At 45.4% G+C, this 27,504-nt stretch overlaps 1 protein-coding gene across 7 annotated transcripts; it reads right to left on the bottom strand.

The window, feature by feature from the left end:
- On the bottom strand, positions 1-27,189 carry LOC310860532 (regulator of nonsense transcripts 1). 7 transcript variants are annotated; one of them, XM_083767496.1, is made up of 25 exons: positions 26,727-27,189; positions 23,552-23,694; positions 23,347-23,436; positions 22,501-22,668; positions 21,392-21,572; positions 18,108-18,269; positions 17,387-17,474; positions 16,919-17,032; positions 16,150-16,258; positions 15,463-15,622; positions 14,367-14,485; positions 13,954-14,124; positions 13,643-13,757; positions 12,908-13,051; positions 11,246-11,459; positions 10,452-10,569; positions 9,993-10,149; positions 8,679-8,821; positions 7,631-7,805; positions 7,068-7,085; positions 6,327-6,408; positions 5,093-5,260; positions 4,177-4,406; positions 3,065-3,187; positions 1-1,820 (listed from the first exon to the last, which is right to left on the bottom strand). In XM_083767496.1, the coding sequence occupies exons 1-24, from the start codon at positions 26,904-26,906 to the stop codon at positions 3,068-3,070; spliced, it is 3,369 nt and encodes a 1,122-aa protein (XP_083623622.1). In that variant the 5' UTR covers positions 26,907-27,189; the 3' UTR covers positions 1-1,820; positions 3,065-3,067. The 7 variants fall into 7 exon arrangements, with proteins under 7 accessions (XP_083623622.1, XP_083623623.1, XP_083623624.1 ...); XM_083767497.1 differs by having other exon boundaries at positions 13,960-14,124; XM_083767498.1 differs by having other exon boundaries at positions 16,934-17,032.
- Between the last annotated feature and the right edge of the window lie 315 nt (positions 27,190-27,504).

Raw genomic sequence — 27,504 nt, 5'->3', positions numbered from 1 at the left:
GAAAAACTAACATTTTGTCCTGTGACATTTGGGCTATGCTGCGTTCTGAATCTTCCAACCTAAGCCACCTTCCTTTTCCTCTCCTTACTGGTTTAATCACTTAAACCCTATATACTTTTTTTTTTTAACTCCTCCGGGCTCTATACTAAGTCTAGTCTCCTACCTCCCCCCCCCCCCCCTATAGAACAAAGTATCTTTGCAGAAAATAACCAGTCCACAACCCAATAATGCGCCGCATCGCAACATGTTATGACCTTGCAAGCTGGCTATTTTTGCCGAATGTTCGACCCAAAATGGGGACGCTTGTAGATAATTAATGCACCAACATCTCGCTAAAGACACCAGGTTTCTATCCCCCTCCCTCTTCGTTGCTTCAGTCACTTTAAAAACAGGGATTTTGTACGACGTCGAGGTTAAAGTTCCCAACATTCACAAGAGAATTCCCCTTTAAGCAAAGCCGTCCTTTTAAAGCCATCGCCAAATCTAAGCATACATAAGCAAAACAAAAATAATTCTCATAATCCTCTGCCCCAAAAAACAGGGGGCCAAAGCATCAGCCCCTTCTAAAATATTAAAAAAAAGAAAAAGGTTTATTTTGTTTCCTTTTTTTTTGAGTAGAATATTCAATGCTGGTCGCGTTTAATAATTTCATTTTTTTGTGCTCTGCGATAAGAAAGGTAATTCCTAAAAAAAGAATCATCTCATGGTGGCGGTGTAAGCCGGGGGGGTCCCGGTTTGTCCGCGAGTCACGCCTGGAGAATCTTTCCGTCTGAGATCCTCATGCCACTTTGCAAGTGACGTGTCGTCCAAAAACCACCCGTTTTGCTACAATGTAAAGAGCCGTTGAAAGAGCCAAGTGGCGTCTCAACGCTAAGTTCTTTAACGTCTTTAAGACTTTAAGCGCAGAAACCATCTTCTAAATTCCTGACGTTTTCCACCAACTCAAGAGTTGAACGACGAGGAGAAAGCGTGTCGACTTGCTGCTGCTGCTCCCTCTTGATGTTCAGGCTCGCTGAGGGGGGGGGGGGGGGGGGGGGGGATTGGGGGTGGTTCAGAAGTTCACGGCCTCTACTTTTCCCCTGCCGTCCTAATCCAAATGATCCCCAGGGAGGGGAGGGGGAGGTGGGGCTCAAGCGGCTTCAAAAACAAATAGACTTCAGAGGATATGGGGGGGAGGGGGAGGCATCGCCAGTGTGATGGCGTTCCTTTCTTACAAATTCAGCTCGAGCACTCCGACTCCTTTCCCTGCTCTGACAAATGTCAGTTTTTGCCCGACCGTTTCCTCGTTAGCGAACAGGGGGGGGGGGAGGAAGTATTGTGGTGGAGGTGATATAGGAGGAGACATGTGGGGAGGGGGGTTGGTGAGGTCACAGCCTCAGGTTTGACATCCCCCCACCCACCCACCCACCCTACAAGAGAAACCGTGGAGGAGACGTCTCCTGACTTGCGGTTTCCCGGATGCAGTGCGAGCGACCAACGCCGCACGCCGGTTTTAGTCTTCTTTGCTTCTTTCGTCACTTCGTCCCTCGAGTCCGGGCAGCGCTCCGTCCGTCTCTTACCACTCTGTCGCTTTCTCTCGCTCTCTCCCTTTTCTCTCCGTCCCTCTCTCTCTCGCTTGCCGCCCGTCGCTTCACTCGTTTTCTCGCCCTCTCTTCATGATTGGTTTAGGTTTCGCTCTCTCCCGTCGCTTTTCACAGGGTGGTTGCTTCGGTTGTAGCAGAGGAAAACAGATTGTATCCATTTTGTGTTTTTATCATTACTCAGATTAAAATGTGGACGAACTAAGCTCCACACAAGCCTAGCTCCGTTCTTCCAGTAACCTGAAGGAGAGACAAGCGGAGAGGAACACATTAGATCAGGGTTTCTCAAACCTTTCTATACCATCATGGCCCTATGAGGGATTTTTTTCCAACACTCCTTAACCCATTTTGACCCGAGATCAGATTAAAAAAATGTCTTCTACATCCTGACAGTTTTCTGAAAAAGCTATTTTTCTATGTCAGTCGTTCTTCGATTTTTCAAAAATAGCAGACCTACAAGCTCGTAGCGCGCCACTCGGTGGCGCGCTATGAGCTTGTAGATCTGCTATTTTTCAATAACTATAACATAATGCTAACACCAAAAGGGGTTCCCACCCAAAATGGGTTAAAACACTGATATCAATAAAAGCTATGGAGGTGGTTCTGTACACATTTGTAAACTGAAGCATTTAGCCAAAATATGTCGCTAAAACAACCATAGTTTCTTGATCAAGCTCTCGATTTTATCTTTTGCCAGACCATGGTGTTTTTCTTAGATCTAAAAGCACAGCTTAAAGTACAGCTCAAGACCAACTTCTACACCCTTGCTTTGAATTGATCTTATATTTTTTTGTTATTCATGTCCTCACTGTATTGCATTACTGCTCTTGTTTTTTAATGTTTATGCCTTGCTTTTATTTTTTTCTCCATTGCGCTTGTAAAGCACTTTGAGCTGCATTTCATGTCATGAAAGGTGCTATACAAATAAAGTTTTATTATTAAATTGAACTGTGTGAGGGTACAGATGGAACCAATGGTTCCCCCATTTCTTTTAACGTTTCTCGATAAAGAAAGAAGACGTCTAGTGCACCATATTCAGTATTCCATGCAAGGTTTCTTTTAGGGTTTTAACCACTTAGGCCAGGGGTACTCAACTGGCCACCTCTTTGCGGACTTTTTAAGTTAATAATATAAATAACATCAGATGGTACATTTCTCATGTGAAATTGCTGCAAAGGCCCCCAAAATGTCCCCCAAGGGCCCCCAAAATTCTGGCGCGCACGCGCAGTGTGGCGCGTATAACTCCCGGCCTGATTTGGAGTTCCACTCCGGGCCTGTACTCTGCACCCCATTATTGGTTGGGTGGAAGGCGATCTGATTTGTATAAGCTTGGCTTGACCATACTAAACGGGCATGGAGCCCCGCTCTCCGATGGACGCCGCGCATGGGACCGGACCTCGGTCTTATTCAAAAAAATATTTGTGGACCTTCATCATTTCTAGTTGAGGACCCCTGACTTAGGCAGTAGTGTGTGAGGTACGTACTCTCTAGTACTGTGACAGGCCTGTCACGCCGCCATGCTGGTATGCTCGTTCGCCCTGGTATGTGGAGTCTTGAGACAGAGCCACGTCCATCTGCGACTTGAACTCATCACCGAGGTAACTGTCCTGTGACACCAAAGGGAAACAAACAGTGTTAAAGCCATTCTGACCCGAGATCAGATTCATACGAGGTTTCCGCCGGACACACACTGGTCTGATGAACCCATTCTGACCTGAGATCAGATTCTAAAAAAAATTCAGTCGCTCTTCGATTTTTTTTAAATAGCAGACCTACAAGCTCGTATCGCGCCACTCGGTGGCGCGATATGAGCTTGTAGATCTGCTATTTTTAAATAGCTAAAGCATGACATGATGCTGACACCAAAATGGGTGCCCGGTCAGAATGGGTTAAAGCCATATTGTGGGACTAGGGGTAGGACGTCATGCACCGATTATTGGGGCAATTTTTTTTGTAATGATTTTTAATCAAATATGATAGATAGTACAATAGATAGTAGTATATCAAATATGATAGTATATCACAAATATGATAGATAATATGATAGATAATCAAATATGCTTAAATGAAAAAATGACAATATACTGTTATCAGGCGACGTTAATCCTAATATGCATTATTCTCCATCGCTGTCATAGAACAAAGTACAAGCATTACACAGCAATACACAAGACAACATAACGGAGCTTTTGAAATACACATTCCACTTCATACTTCCAGAACAGATGGATTCACCAACGCCTTTCGGCCTTCATCAGTTGAGCCTGATGAAGGCCGAAACGCGTTGGTTGTGTTTTTAACCCTTTAAAAATGAAATGAAGGATTTCTTCTACTTCAACTGGACAGAGCTGCCTTGGTTCCTCTTTTAAGTTCGCCACCTTATATCTCCTTCCACAGTGACATTGACTCAAGGTATAGAACGTTTTAAGAAATCTTGTGCTTTGCTATATTAAACCCTCTCCAAAGAGCACCCGTCTACAGTTTTCTTTACATATAAAAGGACGCCACGTAGCGCTTCTTCTTTTCTTTTTTATTGTTACAGATGGATTCAGGTTTGACTAGGGCTAGAATTGATGGGACTGTGGCGTCTTCTTACCTGGGACAGTTCAGGCTGGGAGAGGCCAGGCTGGCTCATCTGGGACGGCTGGCTCATGGAGTTGTAGCCCTGGGTCAGGGGCCCCTGGGAGAAGGGCTGGGAGGCCCCGTCCTGGCTGGCCTGGCTGACGGGGCCGTTGGGGCCCTGGCCCGCGGCCCCCAGGCTGCCCGCGCCGCGGCCCCTCTGTCGGCCCCCGCGGCCCAGCTTCCCCTTCATACTACCTCCACGGCCTGGAGGCACCACAACGTCAATCATCACGGACATATACACACAATGTGCAAAGTAATGCTGTACTACAAGATATACTGATACATCTTCATAAGCATCATAAGCAATACATTTTACAATAATTAGACTACAATAAATAGACATTGTGTCCTACATTATACACAGTGATTAAAACAAACAAAAGAATCCCATGAGAGATATGTTTTGCTAGGCTGAGTTGGATCCACACACACTAGGACTGATGTTTTGCCATTATTGTTCTAACCCTATGATCCTGTTGTTCTACACACAGCCAAACAGACTGGGGCTTTAATCTGTGCTTTTAGGAAATAAGCCATTTGGGTTTTATGGAAGATGCTTCTGAACATGTATTCCTATTGCTCGTTTGACCAACTCAATCTTAACCCATTTTGACCTGCGATCAGATTCTAAAAATGTCTTCTACATCCTGACAGTTTTCTAAAAAAAGCCATGTTTCTATGTCAGTCGTTCTTCGATTTTTCAAAAATAGCAGACCTACAAGCTCGTAGCGCGCCACTCGGTGGCGCGCTACGAGCTTGTAGATCTGCTATAGCCAAAGCATAACATAATGCTAACATCAAAATGGGTTCCCGCACAGAATGGGTTTAAATGGCTATTGAAGACAGTAGATGGCGTGGACGGAACCACCCTGTTCTGAGCTTCCTACCTACGACGGGTCCGTTGCTCTGGCCGTGGTGGCCCAGGTAAGATGGCGGGGGCATGGGGGGCATGACCAGGTTGAAGGGGATGGGGATGTTCAGGGACATGTGACCCGGCCCCGCCCCAATCATACCGATCTGGTCGTGAGTCTGGAAGTACATGTTGTTTGGACGCCCTGCCGAGAGACAGACACACGCACACGCACACACACACACACACACATTATTGCAGTTTTTGGACTAGTAGTTGCGTTGCTGGATGATGTGAACCATGGAAGCTCTACCTAAAGTTACAATTTAATAACTTTTAAAGTATCAAATAGGCCAAAGTGTAAAAAGAATATGTAAGTGAGTCAATAGTTCAGCTACTTTCACCATATTCATCTCTGGATCAAATCAAACTTTATTTGTATAGCACCTTTACAACAGCCAAAGCTGACCAAAGTGCTGAACAGAGAGTAGAGCATAGCAATATAAAACAATGAAAAGAGACAAAAAAAATATTAAACAGAGCATAAATAGCACAGAGCAGGAAATCAATATACATGTAAATCAGGTGCAGTTAAAGGCGAGGGAGAACAGATGAGTTTTGAGGAGGGATTTAAAAAACCCCAATTGACTCGGAGTCAATCCGAATGTAGCGCCGCAAACTCCTACAATTCCGAAGTTCTTGTCAGGATGTACTACTGTACTGTGTGTGTGTGTGTGTGTGTGTGTGTGGCTGGTGGTGGTCGCGGCCACTGGACTAATCATTACTCACCAGTGTTGTTTTCGTCGACTAAAAACCAAGACGAAAAATGTTCGTCGACTACCTTTTTTCACTGACTAAAATTTAATAAAAACAAAATAAAAACAAATCTATGATGACTAAAACTAAGACTAAATATACTGACCATTTCGTCAACAAAAATTAAAATGTTATAAAAGGGACTAGTGGACAAGAGATCCAGTTTTATGCTGGGTTGCATGCTGAAAATAGCAGATCTACAACCAAAGTGTAAAATATGTCATTACAACGACATCAAGGCCTGTCAAAACACATTTTAGTCGACTAAATCAACGGTAGATTTAGTCGACTAAAATCGTATGACATTTAGTTGACTAAAACTAGACAAAAACACTAGAACATTCCAGGTGACTAAAATGTGACTAAAACTATAAGTGAAAACTATTCAAGAGACTGTCTACGACTAAAACTAAAATGGAAATTTGCTGCCAAAAACACCAGCGTTCGTTACTCACCTGGGTTGCTGCGGTCGTAGGCGGAGCCTGGAATGAGTGCCTCACGGGCGTCATACATGGCCGTGCTCATGAAACGTCCCCCCTGACAACAAAACATCAACAACACAGCTCAGCTGTTACCGTTACCGTGCACACACAGGGATCATCATATCCTTCCTTTAACCCATTTAGACCCAAGTTTTTTTTTTTAATACATTTTTATCCCACGATTTTGTAACCCATTTTTCACCCCTGTGTCAATGATCTAATGTGATCCTGGGCTCTACACACCCTCCACCAACCTAGTCCCCATATAATTATGGGGGACAAGGGGAGAGCAAGTGTCCAAGTTGCTCCTTTACACCTGACAGGGGGGGGTTTCCCTGGTTGGACGTAGCGCGTGGAAGGAACACGTTATTCCAACCAGTTCCTTTCCCCTCCATCAGGCGCCCCGGCTGGCCAGGGGGAGGCAGTTTAGAGACCAGGATCACTGCATGTTTTTGTGAGGGTACCTACACTAAGTTCAATTCTACAAATGTCTTCTAAAGAAAAACCCATGTTTCTATGTCAGTGGTTCTCAACCTTTTTCATGTCAAGGAGCCCAAAAAATAGCAGACCTACAAGCTCGTAGCGCGCCACTCGGTGGCGCGCTACGAGCTTGTAGATCTGCCATTTTTCAATACCTAAATTATAACATGTTTAAAAACACCAAAAGGGGTGTTCCCGCCCAAAATGGGTTAAGCTCGTCGATATGGTACTTACATTTTTGGAATTCAAATTCTGAAAAGTAACAGTTTTAGACATAATGAGGACATACACAACGATATTATGCTTTTCCAATAGCAATATTCCAAAACCTTTTATTTTATTTATTTTTTTAGTGGTGCAACCACCCCAAGGAACAGCAATGTCCGTGTTCACCTATGTGTTCACCTATGTGTTCACCTATGTGGCCATGAGAGCACCAGTATATGACTATGAGTACCAGTAGGGGCGCTGTTGTGCCAGAAACAGAGAGAGAGAGAGAGATCGTATTAGTGCTGCACTGTTGCCTGCTAATGAGAGAGGGAAGAGAGGGGAGTTGCACCACTCAGTTCACACAGGTGTGATTTTTTTTAAAGAATTGTCCATGAGAAATGTCCAGAAATTCAACCAGGTGACATGTTCTACACCACTGGTGCTCAACGTGGGACCTGGGGACACCCTAGGGGTCCCCCCAGATAAATCATCGATAGTTGTGAACCAAAAGGCATATTTAATATTGTGAACCAAAAAGGCATATTTAATATTCTGTATAACGGTGGGTATGTTGAGTTGTAACTCACCGGGTTGACGGTGTTGACCAGCTTGCGGGGCTTGCTGAACTGCATGAGGCTCTCCCTCAGGTTGTTGAGCGGTCCCTCCACCAGAACCTTCTGCTCCTTGTAGTAGTTGAGCAGGTGGTTCCACAGAGGCTGCTTGGACAGGGCCTTGGGGTTCCCCACGATGATCACCCCGTATCTAACACACCATAAACAAGAGCGCTGAGACAGGGAAGATAAATCACCCCCCGACCCCGTAATCTAAACATTAGCGCATTCAGCAACAAGTATGGGCAGTGACGAGAGAGGGAGGTCGGGCCAAGGACAGTGGCAACAGGTCACTGTTACAGCAGTGGTCCCCAACCCGGGGTCTGGTGAATGGTGCATTTATATAGCTCCTTTATCCAAGGCGCTTTACATAGATTCACCCAGTCACACACCGATGCCGGAGGAAACCATGCAAGGTACCAACCTGCTCATCGGGAGCAATTAGGGGTTCAGTGTCTTGCTCAAGGACACTTCGACACCAACTCTGGGGGAGCCCAGGTTCGAACTGGGAACCTTGCGGTTCCCATCCAGCCACTCTACCCCTGAGACAGCGCCGCCCCAACCCGGTCCTTGATGGGGTTCCCCAGCTAAGTTATTGATTGACCATTTTGTCTCCATTAGTCCACTCTGAAGAGTTATGGGGGTATGTGGCCTGCCGAATGCATACTAAACTGGGGGTCCTAGAAATGAAAACATCTGAGAACCACAGGTTAACAGCATGCCGCATGCTGCTCACATGTTTACATTAGATGCCGACAACGTGTTGATAACATGTTGATGAGGGGGCGGCTGAATGGTTAGCAAGGACTCTGGAGGTCCCTGGTGTAGGATTAGAAAAATGTGTAGAAAGCATCTTCTCTCAGTGATGTCTGGAGTCACACTGCAGTGTGTTGCTGCTGTTGTGGGCAGATCTTCAATGCACAATGCACATGATGTGCAACTAAGTACAGAACTACAGATAGGGCATAAGGACTCCACACATCACTAGTGTCAGAGAGCAGGGCTCTCAGGCGCTCAGACTCACTTGGCTCTGGTGAGCGCTACGTTCAGGCGGCGAGGGTCGTTCAAGAAGCCGATGCCTTGGTGTTCGTTGGCACGGACGCACGACAGGATGATGAAGTCCTTCTCCCTGCCCTGGAAGGCGTCCACGCTGGCGATCTCCACCTCCTACGGGGAGAGAGAGCAGGGACAAAACATTGGTCTCATTTCATCCTTTGTCAGCCTTCCGATTGGTCCCCGACTGACTGACTGACTAACCAGCAGGCTCTTTGTGCCTTGTTCCACCTTGTTTATGTTGAATTTGCAAAAACATCATTTTTGGAAAAAACTAAAAAACAAACATGATATGCCGAGTCACCGTGTTGCACCTGTGATGTTCCTTTTTACTGACCAACTGGCTTTAAGCGAGTGGATGTGCGTGGAGTACTTTATTGTACTCGTCCGTCGTGTCATACATACATTTATACGATGCTCACTCAAACATACTGAGATGAAGAGCTGGCAGTTGTGTAGCTGTGCATGCGTCAGTGCCCGGTGTACCTGGTAGAGCTTGGCATTAGTTGTGTATGCGTCAGTGCCCGGTGTACCTGGTAGAGCTTGGCATTAGTTGTGCATGCGTCAGTGCTCAGTGTACCTGGTAGAGCTTGGCATTAGTTGTGTATGTGTCAGTGCTCAGTGTACCTGGTAGAGCTTGGCATTAGTTGTGTATGCGTCAGTGCCCGGTGTACCTGGTAGAGCTTGGCATTAGTTGTGTATGCGTCAGTGCTCAGTGTACCTGGTAGAGCTTGGCATTAGTTGTGTATGCGTCAGTGCCCGGTGTACCTGGTAGAGCTTGGCATTAGTTGTGTATGAGTCAGTGCCCGGTGTACCTGGTAGAGCTTGGCATTAGTTGTGTATGCGTCAGTGCCCGGTGTACCTGGTAGAGCTTGGCATTAGTTGTGTATGCGTCAGTGCCTGGTGTACCGGGTAGAGCTTGGCATTAGTTGTGTATGCGTCAGTGCCCGGTGTACCTGGTAGAGCTTGGCATTAGTTGTGTATGCGTCAGTGCCTGGTGTACCGGGTAGAGCTTGGCATTAGTTGTGTATGCGTCAGTGCTCAGTGTACCTGGTAGAGCTTGGCATTAGTTGTGCATGCGTCAGTGCCCGGTGTACCTGGTAGAGCTTGGCATTAGTTGTGTATGCGTCAGTGCCTGGTGTACCTGGTAGAGCTTGGCATTAGTTGTGTATGCGTCAGTGCTCAGTGTACCTGGTAGAGCTTGGCATTAGTTGTGCATGCGTCAGTGCTCAGTGTACCTGGTAGAGCTTGGCATTAGTTGTGTATGCGTCAGTGCTCAGTGTACCTGGTAGAGCTTGGTGTGCAGGGAGCCACTGAACTGCATGTACTGCACCAGGTAGGAGCGCTGGCCCTCGTAGGGGGTGATGATGCCGATCTGGTCCGGTTTGGCTCCGGCCTTCAGCAGCCTGGTGGTGATCTTCTCCACGTTGGATGCTTCCGTCCTGCAACGCAGCAGCACACACACACACACACACAAAAATGAATGATTTACTGGTCCGCAAATCAGGAACAGAAGACCGGAGCAGTCGTAGATTGTTGAGTAAAGGAGCTGTCTGATAATCATAAGGTCACCCTTTTGCCCCCCCAGTATGCCCAAGTCCAAGTGTCCCTGAGCAAGACACTTAACCCGTATCTGCCTGACAACATCAATAATGCAAAAGTGAGCCAATTCTTGAACACGATACTGTGTACTCACACATACTGTACAGTACATACTCCTGTGTGGAGTTATGTACGAGTTTACCTGTTGAGGTAGGAGGTTCCAGAGCTGGCGATCTCCTCCTGGCCCTGAGTGACGTAGAAGAACATGGGCTTGTCTGGCTGAGGCCACTGGAAGTCAAAGCCCTTCTTGATGCGGTCGCCTGGAAGGGACGAGAAGAGGGTATTTTATTATCGAAGTGCACTTGCCTACGCAGTACACACCTGCTCCTAAGCCTCCACTATAGGTGTGCGAAAGCTTTTCTCTACAGTGTCTTTATAACCTAACGTTAATGTTGCCATTTCTATTATGTTGTTATCTGTAGGCCTACGGACACTTCATCAACACATTTTGACCTGAGATCAGATTCTAAAAAGTCTTCTATACATCCTGACAGTTTTCTGAAAAAGCCATGTTTCTGTCAGTCGTTCTTCGATTTTTCAAAGCAGCTGTCAATCTCAAAAAACACCCGGCGACCTCAAATTTTGGAGGCCAAAAGGAGATTCCGGCGCACGCTGCAGTAAATGGTAAATGGTGCATTTATATAGCGCCTTTATCCAAGGCTCTTTACATAGATTGTGTGAATGTATTCACACACCGATTGCGGCGGAAGCCATGCAAGGCACCAACCAGCACATCGGGAGCAATTTGGGGTTCAGTGTCTTGCCCCAAGGACACTTCGACATGTAGACAGGAGGAGCCGGGATTCGAACCGCCGACCCATGGATCATTGGACGACCTGCTCTACCTCCTGAGCCACAGTCTGCCCCGTTACCCGTACAACATAAATTCAAGTGTCAGGTCCATTCCCCCCAAAGTGGACACATTATTGCACTGACCGGCGGTGACTCCGTTCTGCAGGGAGCCCTCGTAGAATATGTTGGAGGGGAAGGCGCTGAGCGCCGGGTGCATGCGGTACTGGACCTGCAGGCGGATGGGCCGGATCCCCAGAACCACCAGGCGCTCAAACAGGGACTGGGACAGGCCCGCCTTGGCTGCCTTCTTGCACATGACCACCGGTCCCAGCTGGCAGTGGTCTCCCACCAGGATCAACTATAGGGGGACACGAATGGGAAGTTTATGACAGCACAAATTACAGCTTTCTTTATTGTACAATGCATGAATTATGGTTGAGAATCTGCGTAATCGGAAGAACCAGATCTAACAGATCGTTTTATTTTTTTTATGCTTTAGAATCTTTAAAAATATCGTTTTTGGATTGAGAATCGATTTTGAATCGAATCGTGACCCCAAGAATTGGAATCGAATCGCGGGACACCCAAAGATCCTCAGCCCTAGTGTTGTGTGTGTGTGCGTGCGTATACCTGCTTGGCCCCCAGCACCACATGGTGTTTGTGTGCGTGCTAGGGCTGACCTTCGATTACGTTTTTGATGATCGACGCTTCGATATAAATTTGTTTCGATCGTCGACGCTTCGAAACCCAACGGGAAGGGGGGGGGTGCGATACGAGGTGCGCACCTTAAACAATAGCGGAGAGAAAGGCATGCTTGGATTGGTCTCATTTATTTAAAACGATAAGCATTGAAGCAACAACTGTTGCAGCCTTCATGAAAGCAGTGACGCACAAATAATTAGGCTTAATAAAACATTCGACCGTAACAAGTCAACTGCCTGACGCAGGCATTACCTCTCAAAAAAGAAATAGCCTATAATCAAAGCTTCTCTTCCGATTGAAACTCAGATGTGAAAACACCAAAAAAAGCACCAGTCCTGGAGCTCCAGGCGCGCTAATTTGCGCCGCGGTCTACGCCGCTCTCAGACCCTTCCGACGAGGCTCTTTCTTGGGGTAGAAAAGTGTGGATGACCGCGGCTCCGATTTGGGCCATCCCGTATGTGATACGCCAATTTCTTGTCACATAGTTGACACTGTACACCACTTGTTCTTTGTTCTCCTTGCATATTCTAAAATGCAACCACACTTTAGATTTCTTTTGTGGCGGCATGAGTGCAGGCTGCTGTGTGTGTGTGTTGACTTCCTTGTTGTTACCACGAGTAGTGAGGGGGAGAGGGGAGGAGGCGTTGCGGTGCTGCGAGGCACGAGCATGGCTCGCGGACCAAATGGGGCCGTCTCGCGGACCAAAAGCGGCCACTTTTTTTAATGACTATTCGATTCAAAATTAAAAAATCGATTCCCGTGCGTATCGATTGAACATCGATTAATCCATTTTTTTGGGTCAGCCCTAGTGCGTGCATATACCTGCTTGGCCCCCAGCACCACATGGTGTTTGTGTGCGTGCGTATACCTGCTTGGCCCCCAGCACCACATGGTGTGTGTGTGTGTGCGTGCGTGCGTATACCTGCTTGGCCCCCAGCACCACAGGGACCATACACTCTGGTGTTGAGTGTGTGTGTGTGCGTGCATATACCTGCTTGGCCCCCAGCACCACATGGTGTGTGTGTGCGTGCGTATACCTGCTTGGCCCCCAGCACCACAGGGACCATACACTCTGGTGTTGAGTGTGTGTGTGCGTGCGTATACCTGCTTGGCCCCCAGCACCACAGGGACCATACACTCTGGCTCCGTGGCCTGCGTGCTCTCGTCAATGAGGATGGAGCGGAACTGCATCTTGGCCAGACGGGGGTCCCCGGCCCCCACGCACGTGCAGCAGATCACGTCAGCGTTCTGAGAGAGGAGACGAAGGAGAGACCGAGTCAGAACCCAACTTTAGCCCAAAAGAGTCTTACTAACTTTTGTAATAAAGTATATATATCAAACTTCAAGATTTGAAAAGAACATTTTATTATGATTCTTCGATGAAAAAGCAAATGAATAATACATTATAGAATGCACTCTAACAACCGTTTTTATTCCATGATTTTGCAACCCATTGTTTCACCCAGTGTCAATTATCTAATGTAATCCTGGGCGGTACACTTCCTCTGCCAACCTGTGGAGGGCAGTGGACTGACCTCATGCTTCATTCTATGCATGAGGAGTCCGAGCTGCTTCTTTTCACCTGACAGGGGGGAGTTTCCCTGGTTGGACGTAGCGCGTGGAAGGAACACGTTATTCCAACCAGTTCCTTTCCCCTCCATCAGGCGCCCCCGGCTGGCCAGGGGGAGGGAGGTAGTTTAGAGACCAGGATTACTGCATGTTTTTGTGAGGGTACCTACACTAGGGGACACAGCAGGTCAAAATTGGGACATACTGGCTGCTTAATTGGCCATACCGATGTCAACAGTAAGTAAGTAACCTCCCCGCTCTGTTTCTCACCATGAGCAGCTCTCTCTCGGCCGTGCGTTTCAGAGCTCGGTAGCGTTTCTCGTCAGCAGACGACAGCTCTCCTGTTTCATCCTTCAACTGCTGTAGCTTCTGAAGCTCTGGCATGCTGAGAAGACACACATAATATTGTAACATTAGCATAGCGAACAGGATAGTAAACACTGTGTCCACACAGACTTTGATTAGCGATTGATTAGTAATCTATCCCTATTTGGGCATGTCATTGAAAAATGTCCGGAATAAAGCAGATCTGCATGGTCATAACGTGAACTTGCGACACGTTTAACTTCCTTTGAACGTACACTGACCTGTCCATGTTGCTGATCTGGTTGTGCAGAGCCAGGAAGGAGACGGGAGAATCGATGGCCTCTCGGCTCTTGGCGCAGAGCCGAACCACCTTCAGCCCGGTCTGGTGGATCTTCTCTGTGAGCTGGTCCACAGCGATGTTGCTGGGAGCACACACCAGAACTGGCCTGCAGGGCAGATACACGAGCGCATGTTGAGGAAGGAATATATTGCAGACAAAATAAAAGTGCCGTGCAGCCCTTTGCGCTGAAAATAAGCCATTTTGCATGTCGTGTTACGTGTTGCCCTGTTGTGATAAGATTGTATAAAACACTGGCTCTCAGTCTGTGGACCCCACAAATAATTGTCACAAACAAAACACTGTTTGTGCTGCTGGTGGTAGAAAACATGTGGTTTAATGGCGTGTTACCCGTTGCCCTGTCGTGCCAGGTGGTAGACGATGGTGGCGGAGGTGACAGTTTTCCCTGTACCAGGAGGACCCTGGATCAGACTGAGAGGTCTCTGGAGCACCGTCTTCACAGCGTAAACCTGGCGAACACATGAAAAGTACATTGGTTATTAACGCACATCATTAACCCATTTAGGGTTGATGTCGAAATTAAATGTATTTATTTTTTATGGAAATGTTTCTATATCAGTGGTTCTCAATATTTCATGTCAAGGACCCCAAAAATGATATGTAACCCCCCCATCTGAAAATATGTTGTTCCAGGGACCACCCCAGAAGAAAAGATTTTAGTTAAAAACGAGAGGCGAGTGGGCAGGTACGGAGACATACCTCTTGCTCTTTGGTTGGGCGAGCCTCAAGAGTCAAATAAGCTGAAAACCAAGGCACTCTTGCAAAAAGTTTAAAAGATTAAATCATAACTAGTTCATCATGGCCCTTTTTTTTCTGTCCAATGATGAACTAGGCAACTAGCCTCCATACCCTGAAGAAGGCAACCTGCTTGCCGAAACGTTGGTTTATTAAAGTTTCTAGCATCGTGACTACGAGCTGTGCGTCCTCTTTTCTTTAGTCCAACTAGCCTATATTAACACACATATTTGTAAGAGTGTCTTGGTTTTTCATATTCTAAGAGTTGAAATGTGTTGACCATTATTTTACTCTCCACATTAGTGTCTATTTCCACGAGGAGCACACAGTGCGAGAACACGGGCGTCGTGTCACACTCCATCTGAAAAGCCTTGTTAGCCAACAAGGTTTTTTTAGAAGGGATTTACATTACAAGATCAGATCTTCAAGTTCTTTAGCAGGCCACACCAGCAATGTTGATTTAGAAGGTCACAGTGTGTGTGTGTGTGTGTTACCTGAGAGTGGTTGAGGTCAGACAGGCCCTGGGCAGTGTTACCTGAGAGTGGTTGATGTCAGGCAGGCCCTGGGCAGTGAAGTGATTTAGAAGGTAACAGTGTGTGTGTGTGTTACCTGAGAGTGGTTGAGGTCAGGCAAGCCCTGGGCAGTGAAGTGATTTAGAAGGTAACAGTGTGTGTGTGTGTGTGTGTGTTACCTGAGAGTGGTTGAGGTCAGGCAGGCCCTGGGCAGTGAAGCGTTTGGGTAGTTGACATTTAATGATGACATCTTCCACCTCGTGGCCCAGCAGCTTGTGGTAGATGTAACCAGACACTGATGTCTCGTCCACTGCGAACGTCTTCAAAGCGCTTTGCATCCTGGGACACCAAACAGGGAACGCGTTACAGGGGAGGCAGTGGGGTCACAAATCAAGGATTCGTTTTGAGATCGTTTTGTCCGGAGCAAACCTTGCAAAAAAAAAACTGGATTTATCAGTCACAATGCGACACGTTCATGAGTTTGTGGGTCTGCTATTTTCGACTTGAGAGATTAGGTGTAGTGGGGGAAAGGAGCAGACCTAGCATAGTGGTAATAATCACAGCAACTCGGGTCCAGTTTACCAATAGTACTATAGACGAATAACAGTTAAAGTCCAAATTTTATTCTGACCCCTCCACGAAAAGGCCCCGTTGTCCTGAACCCTTATCTATAATTTATACATTATGGATAATTAGTGTGGACTTAAACTGTTATTAGTCTATAGTACTCTTGTTTAAGTCGTTAAAAGTATACATAGCCATATTCTTCCCCTTGAAATACTAATGCTGTGAAAAAGGTTAAGTTCTGATTTTCGAGTATATATTGGTCTTCTATCACTGTGGGGAACCTGCAGTGTGTACTGTACCTGTCAAAGGAAGTGGATTTCCATACGAAGTCCACCTGGAAGTTGTGTGGGATCTCCACTGGCGCTCCAACGCTGCTCCGCAGCTCAATGGCAATCTCATCTCCATAGTCTGAAAACGCATGAGGCTAAGGAACCAACCAGCACAAGCACAGCCTTCAACATACGTAGGGCAACTGATCTTTTTTAACCCATTTTGACCAGAGATCAGATAAAAAAATGTCTGTTTGAAAATGACAGTTTTCTGAAAAAGCTATGTTTATGTCAGTCGTTCTTCGATTAAAAAAAATCACACCCGTGTGAACCGAGTGATGCAATCCTCTCTTACAAAACAATGGTAAAATGGTAAATGGTGCATTTATATAGCGCCTTTATCCAAGGCGCATTACAGAGATTGTGCATTACATTCACCCATTCACACACACATTCATACACCGATGGCAGCGGAAACCATGCAAGGCACCAACTAGCACATCGGGAGCAATTAGGCGTTCAGTGTCTTGCTCAAGGACACTTCGACAGTAACTTTGGGGGAGCCCGGGTTCGAACTGGCAACCTTACGGTTGCCATCCATGCACTCTACCCCTGAGCCACCGCCGCCCCCAATGGTATTATAAGTATTGCACATACCACTGACTACTACCGTACCGGCGTCTAGATACTGTATAAACTGTGTTATTTTAGTACATGAATGCCCTACTTGATCATTCACCAGCGTCACACAACAGCTTTTTGCTATTTCTGGAATTGAATCCTGAAGAGTAACGGATACATATAGAAAGGATACTGTCGGGGACTTTGATGACATGGCCGATGCCCTTCCACATGGGAGCCAGATCCCCTTTGTAGCGCAGACAGATCTCATCGCCTTGCATCAGACGCATATCTGTGAGCCAAACCAAACGAGAAGCCAGTCAGAAAGAAACCCATACTCACAGCTGAAAATGATTCATGATTCATTCATATTTTGTTGTTATACAATACCGTGACACATACACACAAAAAGAAAAGCGCTAAACAAATGACAAATTGGGCAAAATAAAATAAGACGAGCACAGCACAGCACAGCACAGCACGCCACGCCGGGATGCAGGTATATGGGGTGGAGATGCTGATGCTGCGTGAAATGCTGAGAGGAATGTGGGTTATATATACAACACAACACTGGAGGAGAGGAGAGGAGAGGGGCGGTGGGCGTGGTGGTGCAATAAGTCGAGGAGATAAAAGCTGACTGAATTACCACCTGAGTCCGTCTTCGGCAGAGAGAAATAAGCAATCCTCTTTTTATTCAGCCCCAGGTCCCACCTGACCGTTATATTGTCTTGGGTCTGTGGATAGAGATGGAGGAGAGGAGAGGAGAGAATTGACATTTTTTTGGAAAAGTGTGAAACATTTTTGAAAGATTTCTTCTGTTGACATTCCCAAAATAGTCACCACAAACTATACATTCCACATCTAGCGAGAACACACACACACACACAACTTTTCATGGAGTTTTGATAAATGTCCCAAAGAAGTGGTTAGATGATTTATTTATTTTTTTGCGGCTTACGTTTTTTGAAGGGACAGACAGTAGGCTGACAGGAAACGGGAGAGAGATGGGGGAAGACATGCAGTAAAGGCCGTGTCGGGCTCGCGAGTCGAACCCGCGGCACACTGCGACTGGATTACCAGTCGGGTGCCCAGACGGTTACGCCACCGCCTGGGCCTAAGAGATTATTTTAATCCATTAAAACCAGGAAAGCATCGGTGTCATTTTACATTTTTGTGGTGGCTTTTTGAAAATACAAGCTCACAGTGTACACCTGCTATTTTTTAACATTGTTTTTCGAAAATGTGAATGTTTGAGAACTACTGATTTAGAAGGCATTTGTAGAATCGGCCTCAGGTCTTAAATGGGTTTTAACCTGGCCAGAATCTCGACGAACATCACGAGTGACGTCACGGTGACGCGACGTTACCTGGGACTCTTTGAGCTTCTTGTCGTAGTCGGCCTCCAGTTTGACCAGCGGGCCAAAGATGTTCTGGTACTGGTAGGCGTCCTCGTAGCGCAGCAGGACATGCTGCGGCTCCTCGTCCACGCCCGGCTTCTCCAGGTCCTCCAGGGTGGCCCCGGGGTTGTCCTGGGAAGGGGAGCGAGTCAGGGGACACAGGCTTTATTATTAGGAACCCTGCCTTTCAAAACGTGCATCGGGTGGGAGGGTATGAAACTTATTTTGTAGCTCTCTTTCCAGTTCAGGTTAAAAACTATAGCTAGGAAAGAAGAAACATGACAGTCTGCATAAGAATGTAAGTAACACAGCTGCAGCTAATATTAAGATTAATAAATGGGAGGGAGGCATACCCACTTCCTGTTCAGGTTAATTTCCCCTTAGATTCGTTTGATTGGCTTGGCAGCAGAATTGAAATGCCTTTGATTTGATTAATTTGACAAAAAAAAACATCCATGTATAAATCCCAGGAATCTGTATGTTATTCCGACTTCGCACTTGGTGGGGTGTGTACAGCTGAGAGCAGAGGTGGGACAAAGTCCCTATGTTGCAAGTCCAAGTCGAGTCTCAAGTCTTTGCTCTCAAGTCCCGAGTCAAGTCCAAGTCAACACAGGCAAGTCCCAAGTCAAGTCCAAGTCCTGAACTTTTTGTTTCGAGTCCCAACCAAGTCCTAAGCATTTTGTTTCAAGTCCCAACCAAGTCCTTACATTTTGTTTCGAGTCCCAAACAAGTCCCACCAAGACATAATACTAATTAATGATATGTAAAGATGTACATAAATCATGAGCATTTTCCACAATTTGCATTTATTATTAAACAAGGGTTCTGGAGTCCACCAACAAAATGCAGATACTGTACTTTTCAATTTCCTCCGTGAGGACAGGGTTTAAAGCACCACTCTGTACAATGGGGTGGTTGTAGTTTGTCTCTCTGCTCTTCTATTGAGCCATTTAGATCATGTCAAAGGCCATGTCTCACCGAGACATCACAAATTAAATGTTTCCCCTGAGCAAGCAGGCTATTATTATTACAATGGTAAAACGTCATTGCTTGCACTGAAACCGTGTTCAAATACAGGGTAGGAGAGGAATGTTACATTATATACCAATACCAAACCATTTTACATGTCATACAAAAGATAATCAGATAAACTTAAATAATAAGAAACTTAAATTGTGCACAAAAATAAGGAAGACTCTAATACAATCAAACATTAAACTCTAATTCACTGTTCCAAAACAGCAGCGGCGGCAGGAGTGAAGCCGGTATGTGTTTGTTTATGTGCAACACGTGGAACACAGGCGACGCTATAGTACACGATACTACATGATATTTTATGATATACAAATATTTTTTTAACAAGACCATGGTCCAGTCTCATGCGCACGAAAATAGAATTGCTGCGCCCCTCACCTAGAAACAACCAATTACCAAGGTATACAAACCTGGTTTGTATAGCTCTTTCACTTGACAAAATATTCATTATTCACACCTCCAGCACTGAGAAAACTGTTGCGCCTTTCTTCGTCCTTTTTTTCTTCAAACTTAACTACGGTAGCGGTGGTCTCAAAAACATAAGGAAAACTTATTCACACCTCCAAAAATCCAATTTTGTTTAATTCAACTGAATGTGTGAATGTGAGCCAGTCAGCGCAACATTGTCATCATGACATGCCGGCCCATAATACACACATTAAGAGTGTTAATTGCGTTTCTCTGCATTGATCGAATACAACAGAGAATTCAACTTGCGGTTGCGGTGGCTTTTTTTCTTCTCTTTATTCTGTTTTTTGTAATGTTTTGTTGTGGCTTTCGCCTTTATTTTATATTCTTTATGGAGGGATACAGTATAGGCTGACAGGAAATGGGGAGAGAGATGGGGGGTCACTCCCCCATCTCTCTCCCCATTTCCTGTCGGGATCGGGAGTCGAACCCGCGGCACACTGCCAGACTGGATTACCAGCCAAGGTGCCTGGACCACTGAGCCACTGCCCAGGCCTTTTCTCCAGGGTGCGCAGAGAGGTGTGCCGCGGTCCGCCTGTTGAGGACCACTGCTGTAAGGTATTAAGTGACTTGAACATGTTCAAGTCAAGAGGGCTCAAGTCAAGTCTCAAGTCCTTGGCGTTCAAGTCAAGTCAAGTCTCAAGTCTTTGGCATTCAAGTCCCAAGCAAGTCCAAGTCTATTTTTGATTTGATCAAGCAAGTCTAAAGTCATCAAAATCGGGACTCGAGTCCAAGTCGAGTCTCGAGTCTCGAGTCCAAGTCCCCACCGCTGAGAGCAATTCATATCCAATCAGAGAGCTATAGCAGCCATGACATCACAACCATGGGGAGGGGGGGGGAAGATATAGACCGATTCCGTACCGGTTTCATGGTTGCAGCCTACGTATTTCCTGTAGGCGGACTCGACATAGCTGCGGGAGTAAAACCCTCACCAGGCGCACCTCTTCCACTACAGTGAACGGCAGAGTGACTGATGTTAGTTTGCCTCAAACTTTACTCCTTTACCTGCTTTTTTACTAACACTAACATTACAAAAATGCCCAGAACATCGAGATGAACCTGTGTAGTTTATGGCTGCTCCAACAGTAGTGGCAACATAAAAAAAAAAAAAAAAAAACGGAATGTCTAATATCCACCTCGGTGGCGGAGACCAGAGCCATTGAGTAATGGTTGAGACAAAGCAGTGAAGGGTCCTGAAAGATACGTAATTTCCCAATACCCAATCTTTCTGTTTTATGAACACAAGGCTGCTGTATTTTATACCTCATACTAAGCATTTAAAGTATGAGGTATAAAGTACAGCAGCCTTGTGTTAATAAACAGAAAGATTTGGTATTGGGTAAGACTTGCGTTATGTATCTTTCACTGCTTTGTCTCAACCATTACTCAATGGCTCTGGTCTCCGCCACAGCGGTGGATATTAGACATTCCGTTTTTTTTTTTTTTTTATGTTGCCACTACTGTTGGAGCAGCCATAAACTACACAGGTTCATCTCGATGTTCTGGGCATCTTTGTAATGTTAGTGTTAGTAAAAAAGCAGGTAAAGGAGTAAAGTTTGAGGCAAACTAACATCAGTCACTCTGCCGTTCACTGTAGTGGAAGAGGTGCGCCTGGTGAGGGTTTTACTCCCGCAGCTATGTCGAGTCCGCCTACAGGAAATACGTAGGCTGCGACCATGAAACCGGTACGGAATCGGTCTATACAATTACACACAGAGTAGCGTTTTAATTTGAAGGAAGCCGCCGCCTACCTTCCATAGCTCCTCCAGCTTGTTGATCTGCTGGGCGGTGATCTGGCGCGCTCGGAGCTGCTCCTGCTCAGACGGGATCTTGACCAGCCAGGACAGGAAGCAGCGGTCCTGGATCAGAGGCTGCCACTGGGAGCTGTCCCAGTTGATGTCCTTCAGGCTGCTCTGGCTGGCACACGGCTGTCTGTGGGGACGCATTCAGTGTTGTTTTTGGCAGGCATTTTTTAGATTTAGTCAGTCTTAGTCTTTTGGACGAAATGCTTATACGTTTTAGTCACTCTTAGTCATTTGGACAAAATGCTTAATTAGTCTTAGTCAGTTTTAGTCATTTCTATCCTTGATAGTTTTAGTCTAGTTTTAGTCTACAACTGTTACTCCTACGGGTTTTAGTCAGTTTTAGTCATTTTCATGCATTTAAAACTTTGTTCGTCAATCCACTAACATTTTCCTCTAGCCTCGTCTCGTCAACGATAACACACACACACACATCTCGTCATTGTCATCAAACAGCGACTGAAAGCGTGCATGGGTGCGCGCGCAAATCAAGATGGCGCAGTCCAGTGTTATGGCTAAGAGATAGCCATCCGAAGCTAATGTGAGTAGCTTTTCGACTAGATCGGAACAAAACGTGTATAAAACTGAATTAACGTAACTTACGTGTATTGGCACTTGCCGAGACTAATCAATTAACTACAATTCCCATAATGCTTTGGGTCACTGCTCCTCCTCGTGGATAGGGTGAGGGCTGTCTTACTGAGACAACATGTAGTCCAGTAAATAAGTGAGCCCAGTGTCCATGACATCATGGAGCCCATGGAGACTTTGAAATACTGAAATATCTAAAAACCACATTATATACCCACATAAAAACCCCAGGAAAGTGTTTCTTGTCTCTTAAACATCATAAAAATAAGATCTGGTTGCAAAAGGGGTGAAAGTGGCCCTTTAAGATATTAACCTCTCATTCGCAGTATATTCCATGACAACACAGTCGAAACCATTTGTGAAGAATACAAACGCTTTTAGAATGTAGATCGGCTATTTTCACTAGTTTGGATCCCGGCCAAACCTCTAATCTCTCTTTTGGGTCTCAAGATAAAAGGTTTGCATACCTGCAGAGCAGCACCACCACAGAGTCGGCCTTGGCGGGGATGAAGCCCAGCAGGAAGACGTTGCGACAGCCACAGTTGTAGCACTCCAGCACCGTCTCGCCCAAGGGACCGTCCTTGTGCAGCGTCACCTCTTTGCATTTGGCCCTCACCAGGTGGTTGACAATATGGCTGTAGGGCAAAGGGAGGACCACCACATCAAACCAAACACCGCCCGGACAGCCAGGCCAGGATGTTTAACATAAATCCAAAAGGCGGTTCAAAAGAAACGCAACAGGACCTCACATACAGTGCATGACGTACATGATCAGTAGATTATACACAAGTCTCTACGTTCCAAACCAAATGTTGTTCTTAGTGCTACGGTAGCGGAAATAGGTAATTATTTCTGTCAGTGGACACGCCTCTACCAACTCTTTTTTGCAACCAATCGCATCATCCATAAAAAATAAACCATTTTCTATACTCCAAGTCAGGGGTTTTCATTTTCATGTCACGGGACTCCCAAATGTTCTTTTATGAGAACATGGACCCCCGTTTCAAATAATTTCCCAGGGACCCCGATATGAAATATATATGCACATTTTGCTTTCAAATTTTCCATGTATCATAATTGTATTAAAACATTGTCACTCATACATGCTTGTATCGTAATAATCTCAAGTGTATCGAATTACGTTGACTTGCTGACGACCCCTGGGGGTCCACGAAGACTGCCCTGGGTAGTCATGTCAGTGTGGAATACATTTTAGAAACGACAATTCAAGCAAAGACATTAGTTTTCTGGCCTGACAATGATATGAAGACTATAACACAACGACAAATGAACACTATGGCAGGATAACATACCTGCCGGAAGTGTTTCCACGTCCGTTGCAGAACCATTTCTTGCTGGTGTTGCAGTACACGACACACGCCGGGTCATGAATACCACAGTAGCTGAAATGATAACATTAGGCGCGTCGTACAGAATTCACAGGGTGCATACGTTGGTTAGACATTCTGACAGGCATTAGTCCGACAACGCCGTGTTTGTGTGTGTGCGTATATGTACCTGCATGCGTGCAGAGGGAGGTCTTTGGTGTAATAGGTGTCTTCTTCATCTTCCTCAAAGTTGAGCTCAGCCAGCAGTTGGCTGGCCTTGGCCATGGAGTCGTCCACTCCGCCATTATGGAGGCCTTCATCAGGGCCGTTCACCTGTGCAACACAACAATGGAATGAAATTACAACTCCCTGTCTGTGGAAGTTCTTAACATGAGACTGACAACATTGATGTCATCATACATCACCAGGTAAATTAGTGAACTTGTTCGTTTCCCAACTAGTGATCGATAAAAACTAATAACTAATAGATACTAAATGCATGGTCAGGGACCACATGCAATACCTTCACAGACCACCAGTTGAAAACCTCTGTTTTAGACCATTAAGACCTGAGGCCTACTTGATCCTCTGGGAGTCTGTGCTTTTATGTCAACATCCTGTCAGCAGTACTAATAGTTGCATCATAATTTAAACCAGCACCTGGTAGGATAAGTATATAAAACCAGCAGTACTACTAGTCCTGGATACACTGTATAAAACCATCAGTACTAGAGGTCCTATATATACTGTATGAAACCATCAGTACTAGAGGTCCTAGATATACTGTATAAAACCATCAGTACTAGAGGTCCTGGTAGGATATAAAACCAGAAGTACTAGAGGTCCTAGATATACTGTATGAAACCATCAGTACTAGAGGTCCTAGATATACTGTATAAAACCAGCAGTACTAGAGGTCCTAGATATACTGTATAAAACCAGCAGTACTAGAGGTCCTGGTAGGATATAAAACCAGAAGTACTAGAGGTCCTGGATATACTGTATAAAACCAGCAGTACTAGAGGTCCTAGATATACTGTATAAAACCAGCAGTACTAGAGGTCCTGGTAGGATATAAAACCAGAAGTACTAGAGGTCCTGGTAGGATATAAAACCAGAAGTACTAGAGGTCCTGGTAGGATATAAAACCAGTAGTACTAGAGGTCCTAGATATACTGTATAAAACCAGCAGTACTAGAGGTCCTAGATATACTGTATAAAACCAGCAGTACTAGAGGTCCTGGTAGGATATAAAACCATCAATACTAGAGGTCCTGGTAGGATATAAAACCAGAAGTACTAGAGGTCCTGGTAGGATATAAAACCAGAAGTACTAGAGGTCCTGGTAGGATATAAAACCAGTAGTACTAGAGGTCCTAGATATACTGTATAAAACCAGCAGTACTAGAGGTCCTGGTAGGATATAAAACCAACAGTACTAGAGGTCCTGGTAGGATATATAAAACCAGCAGTACTAGAGGTCCTGGTAGGATATAAAACCAGCAGTACTAGAGGTCCTAGATATACTGTATAAAACCAGCAGTACTAGAGGTCCTGGTAGGATATAAAACCAGCAGTACTAGAGGTCCTAGATATACTGTATAAAACCAGCAGTACTAGAGGTCCTGGTAGGATATAAAACCATCAATACTAGAGGTCCTGGTAGGATATAAAACCAGAAGTACTAGAGGTCCTGGTAGGATATAAAACCAGAAGTACTAGAGGTCCTGGTAGGATATAAAACCAGTAGTACTAGAGGTCCTAGATATACTGTATAAAACCAGCAGTACTAGAGGTCCTGGTAGGATATAAAACCAACAGTACTAGAGGTCCTGGTAGGATATATAAAACCAGCAGTACTAGAGGTCCTGGTAGGATATAAAACCAGCAGTACTAGAGGTCCTAGATATACTGTATAAAACCAGCAGTACTAGAGGTCCTGGTAGGATATAAAACCAGCAGTACTAGAGGTCCTGGTAGGATATAAAACCAGTAGTACTAGATCCTGGTAGGATGTATAAAACCAGCAGTACTAGAGATCCTGGTAGGATATAAAACCAGTAGTACTAGATCCTGGTAGGATATATAAAACCAGCAGTACTAGAGGTCCTGGTAGGATGTATAAAACCAGGAGTACTAGAGATCCTGGTAGGATATAAAACCAGTAGTACTAGATCCTGGTAGGATATATAAAACCAGCAGTACTAGAGGTCCTGGTAGGATATAAAACCAGCAGTACTAGAGGTCCTGGTAGGATATATAAAACCAGCAGTACTAGAAGTCCTGGTAGGATATATAAAACCAGAAGTACTAAAGAGTACAATAGTCATATTTAAGTACCAGGGTTGGGACTAACTACTGCACTGAAGCGCTAAGTTAGCTGTACCATCACACTAACATACAGGTGGGCGCGTTATACTGAAAGTACACAACATAATTAACAGTAACGGACTGTTGTCAACCCTTGTGTCTCGTCACACTCAGCTATTATATATGCCTTATCCATGTGTACAATGTTGTTCGTGTGCATAATATGGCGCGATAAACAGTGAAAAACACACGCAAATAACGTTTAGACCGCTGGCGTTAGCAGCATGTAGCTAACAAGCCGTGGGTTGCTAATGTTGACTGTTAGCAAGCTGGGAGAATAAATAAAGATACCATGGATGGGACAGTAAAGTCACGAACAATCGGAGGCGTGTGTAGCTTCCTGGGGTGATTTTTATCATGTACTGCGTTAATATTGAGCTACACGGAAACTGCAATCAATAAATAAACTATTTTTATACAATACAAAATAAATACAATATTTGAAAAGTCCAGTCAAGTTCACCCATGCTCCTTTCCTTGAGTCAAAGGCACATTTAGAGCTGTAGACCTGTGAGCATGCCATTTCCCAAACATTTAATAAATAAATTACATCCCATTTTCTTCCCATGAATTAGGAAAAGATTTATTGTTTTTCAAAACAATTTCACGAATACATAAATAAAATCTAAGAAATGCCATAAATTATAAAACAGAGCATGAAAATAGCCGATCTACTAGCCCTGGCATGTCATAAGTACGAGCGTCATGTGAACCATGGCTACCGATCTACAAACTTGTATATCTGCTATTTTTCGCTAACTTGGGACAGACATCACATTTCCAGTGCTCTAAAAAAAAAAAAAAACTTCCGCAAGACGGACGCTTTGACGTGACGTCGCCCACGCATCCTTTGGCGGTTATCTTATCCATCCCTGCTAGGAGCCTGGCTGTGTACTCGCTAGGTTAGCTCCTTTAGCCACTCGCTAACGCTAAAGCTAGCACCGCGGTTCTTTTTTTTTTCTTCTTCAAAACAAGCCCACCACGTCGGGGGGTACCTGTCCGTCCAGCTGGCTGTGGCTCTGGCCCTGGCCCGGCTGGGTCTGGGTCTGGCTCGGCAGCGTGAAGTCGGTGAACTCATACTCCGAGCCCTGGGTGTCCGCCCCGAGCAGCTCCGTTTCCTCCACGTCCAGGAAGGTGAGCGTCTGGGAGCTCGGCCCGTACGCCTCCACACTCATCTTTTAAAATATAATAATAAGAATACTAATTAAAAAAAAAAAAAACACGCATACACACACACACTTCTAGCTTCAAGCAAAACAGAGATGTTTGATGTTCTGTTCTCTCCGGACACTCCTACAAGATGATCTAAAAAGAAAACATCCGAGACTTCTTTGCTCCTGTGGACGCGGATCTCCGTTCGTTCGGACCTGGATTTGAACCCAAACAACACGACTTGTTGGAACCGCAGTAGCAGAATTCTTCCTTCACGCCGAGACACACACAATCCAACGTAACGGCGGGCGGACACTGTGTGACGACGAACTTCCCTAGCATAGCATAGGGTGCTTTTTTGCCGTATGTATACCTTATCGCCACTTAGGGTGCTTTTTTGCCCCGAGTTGTGTGCTGTGTTGCCATGTGATGCCCGCTCTTTCTGTAAAGTTGCTTGAATATATATTTTTTAATTATAAAGTGGTAAAAGAAAAAAGGGAGTTGTTAACCCTAGACTTTCAAGCACCAAACTGAATGTGTCCATATTTGTATTTTATTTTTTGGTTCGATGTAGGTAATGGGTGTATGTGTATAACTAACTATACCGACCGACCGGCCGAC

The sequence above is a fragment of the Protomyctophum parallelum genome (assembly GCF_964188405.1).
Source record: "Protomyctophum parallelum genome assembly, chromosome: 6".
NCBI classification, from domain to species: domain Eukaryota; kingdom Metazoa; phylum Chordata; class Actinopteri; order Myctophiformes; family Myctophidae; genus Protomyctophum; species Protomyctophum parallelum.
This window is presented reverse-complemented; position numbering and strand designations above follow the sequence as displayed.

Bases quoted from the DNA above. Each gene is read 5' to 3' on its own strand.
- LOC310860532 (XM_083767496.1), bottom strand. From the start codon at position 26,906: ATGAGTGTGGAGGCGTACGGGCCGAGCTCCCAGACGCTCACCTTCCTG. The intron at 14,486-15,462 runs GTAACACACACA...TGTGTTCGCCAG, and splicing joins CTGACCTCAACCACTCTCAG to GTTTACGCTGTGAAGACGGT. The intron at 13,758-13,953 runs GTACGTTCAAAG...GTGTCTTCTCAG, and splicing joins AGCAACATGGACAGGTCAGT to CATGCCAGAGCTTCAGAAGC.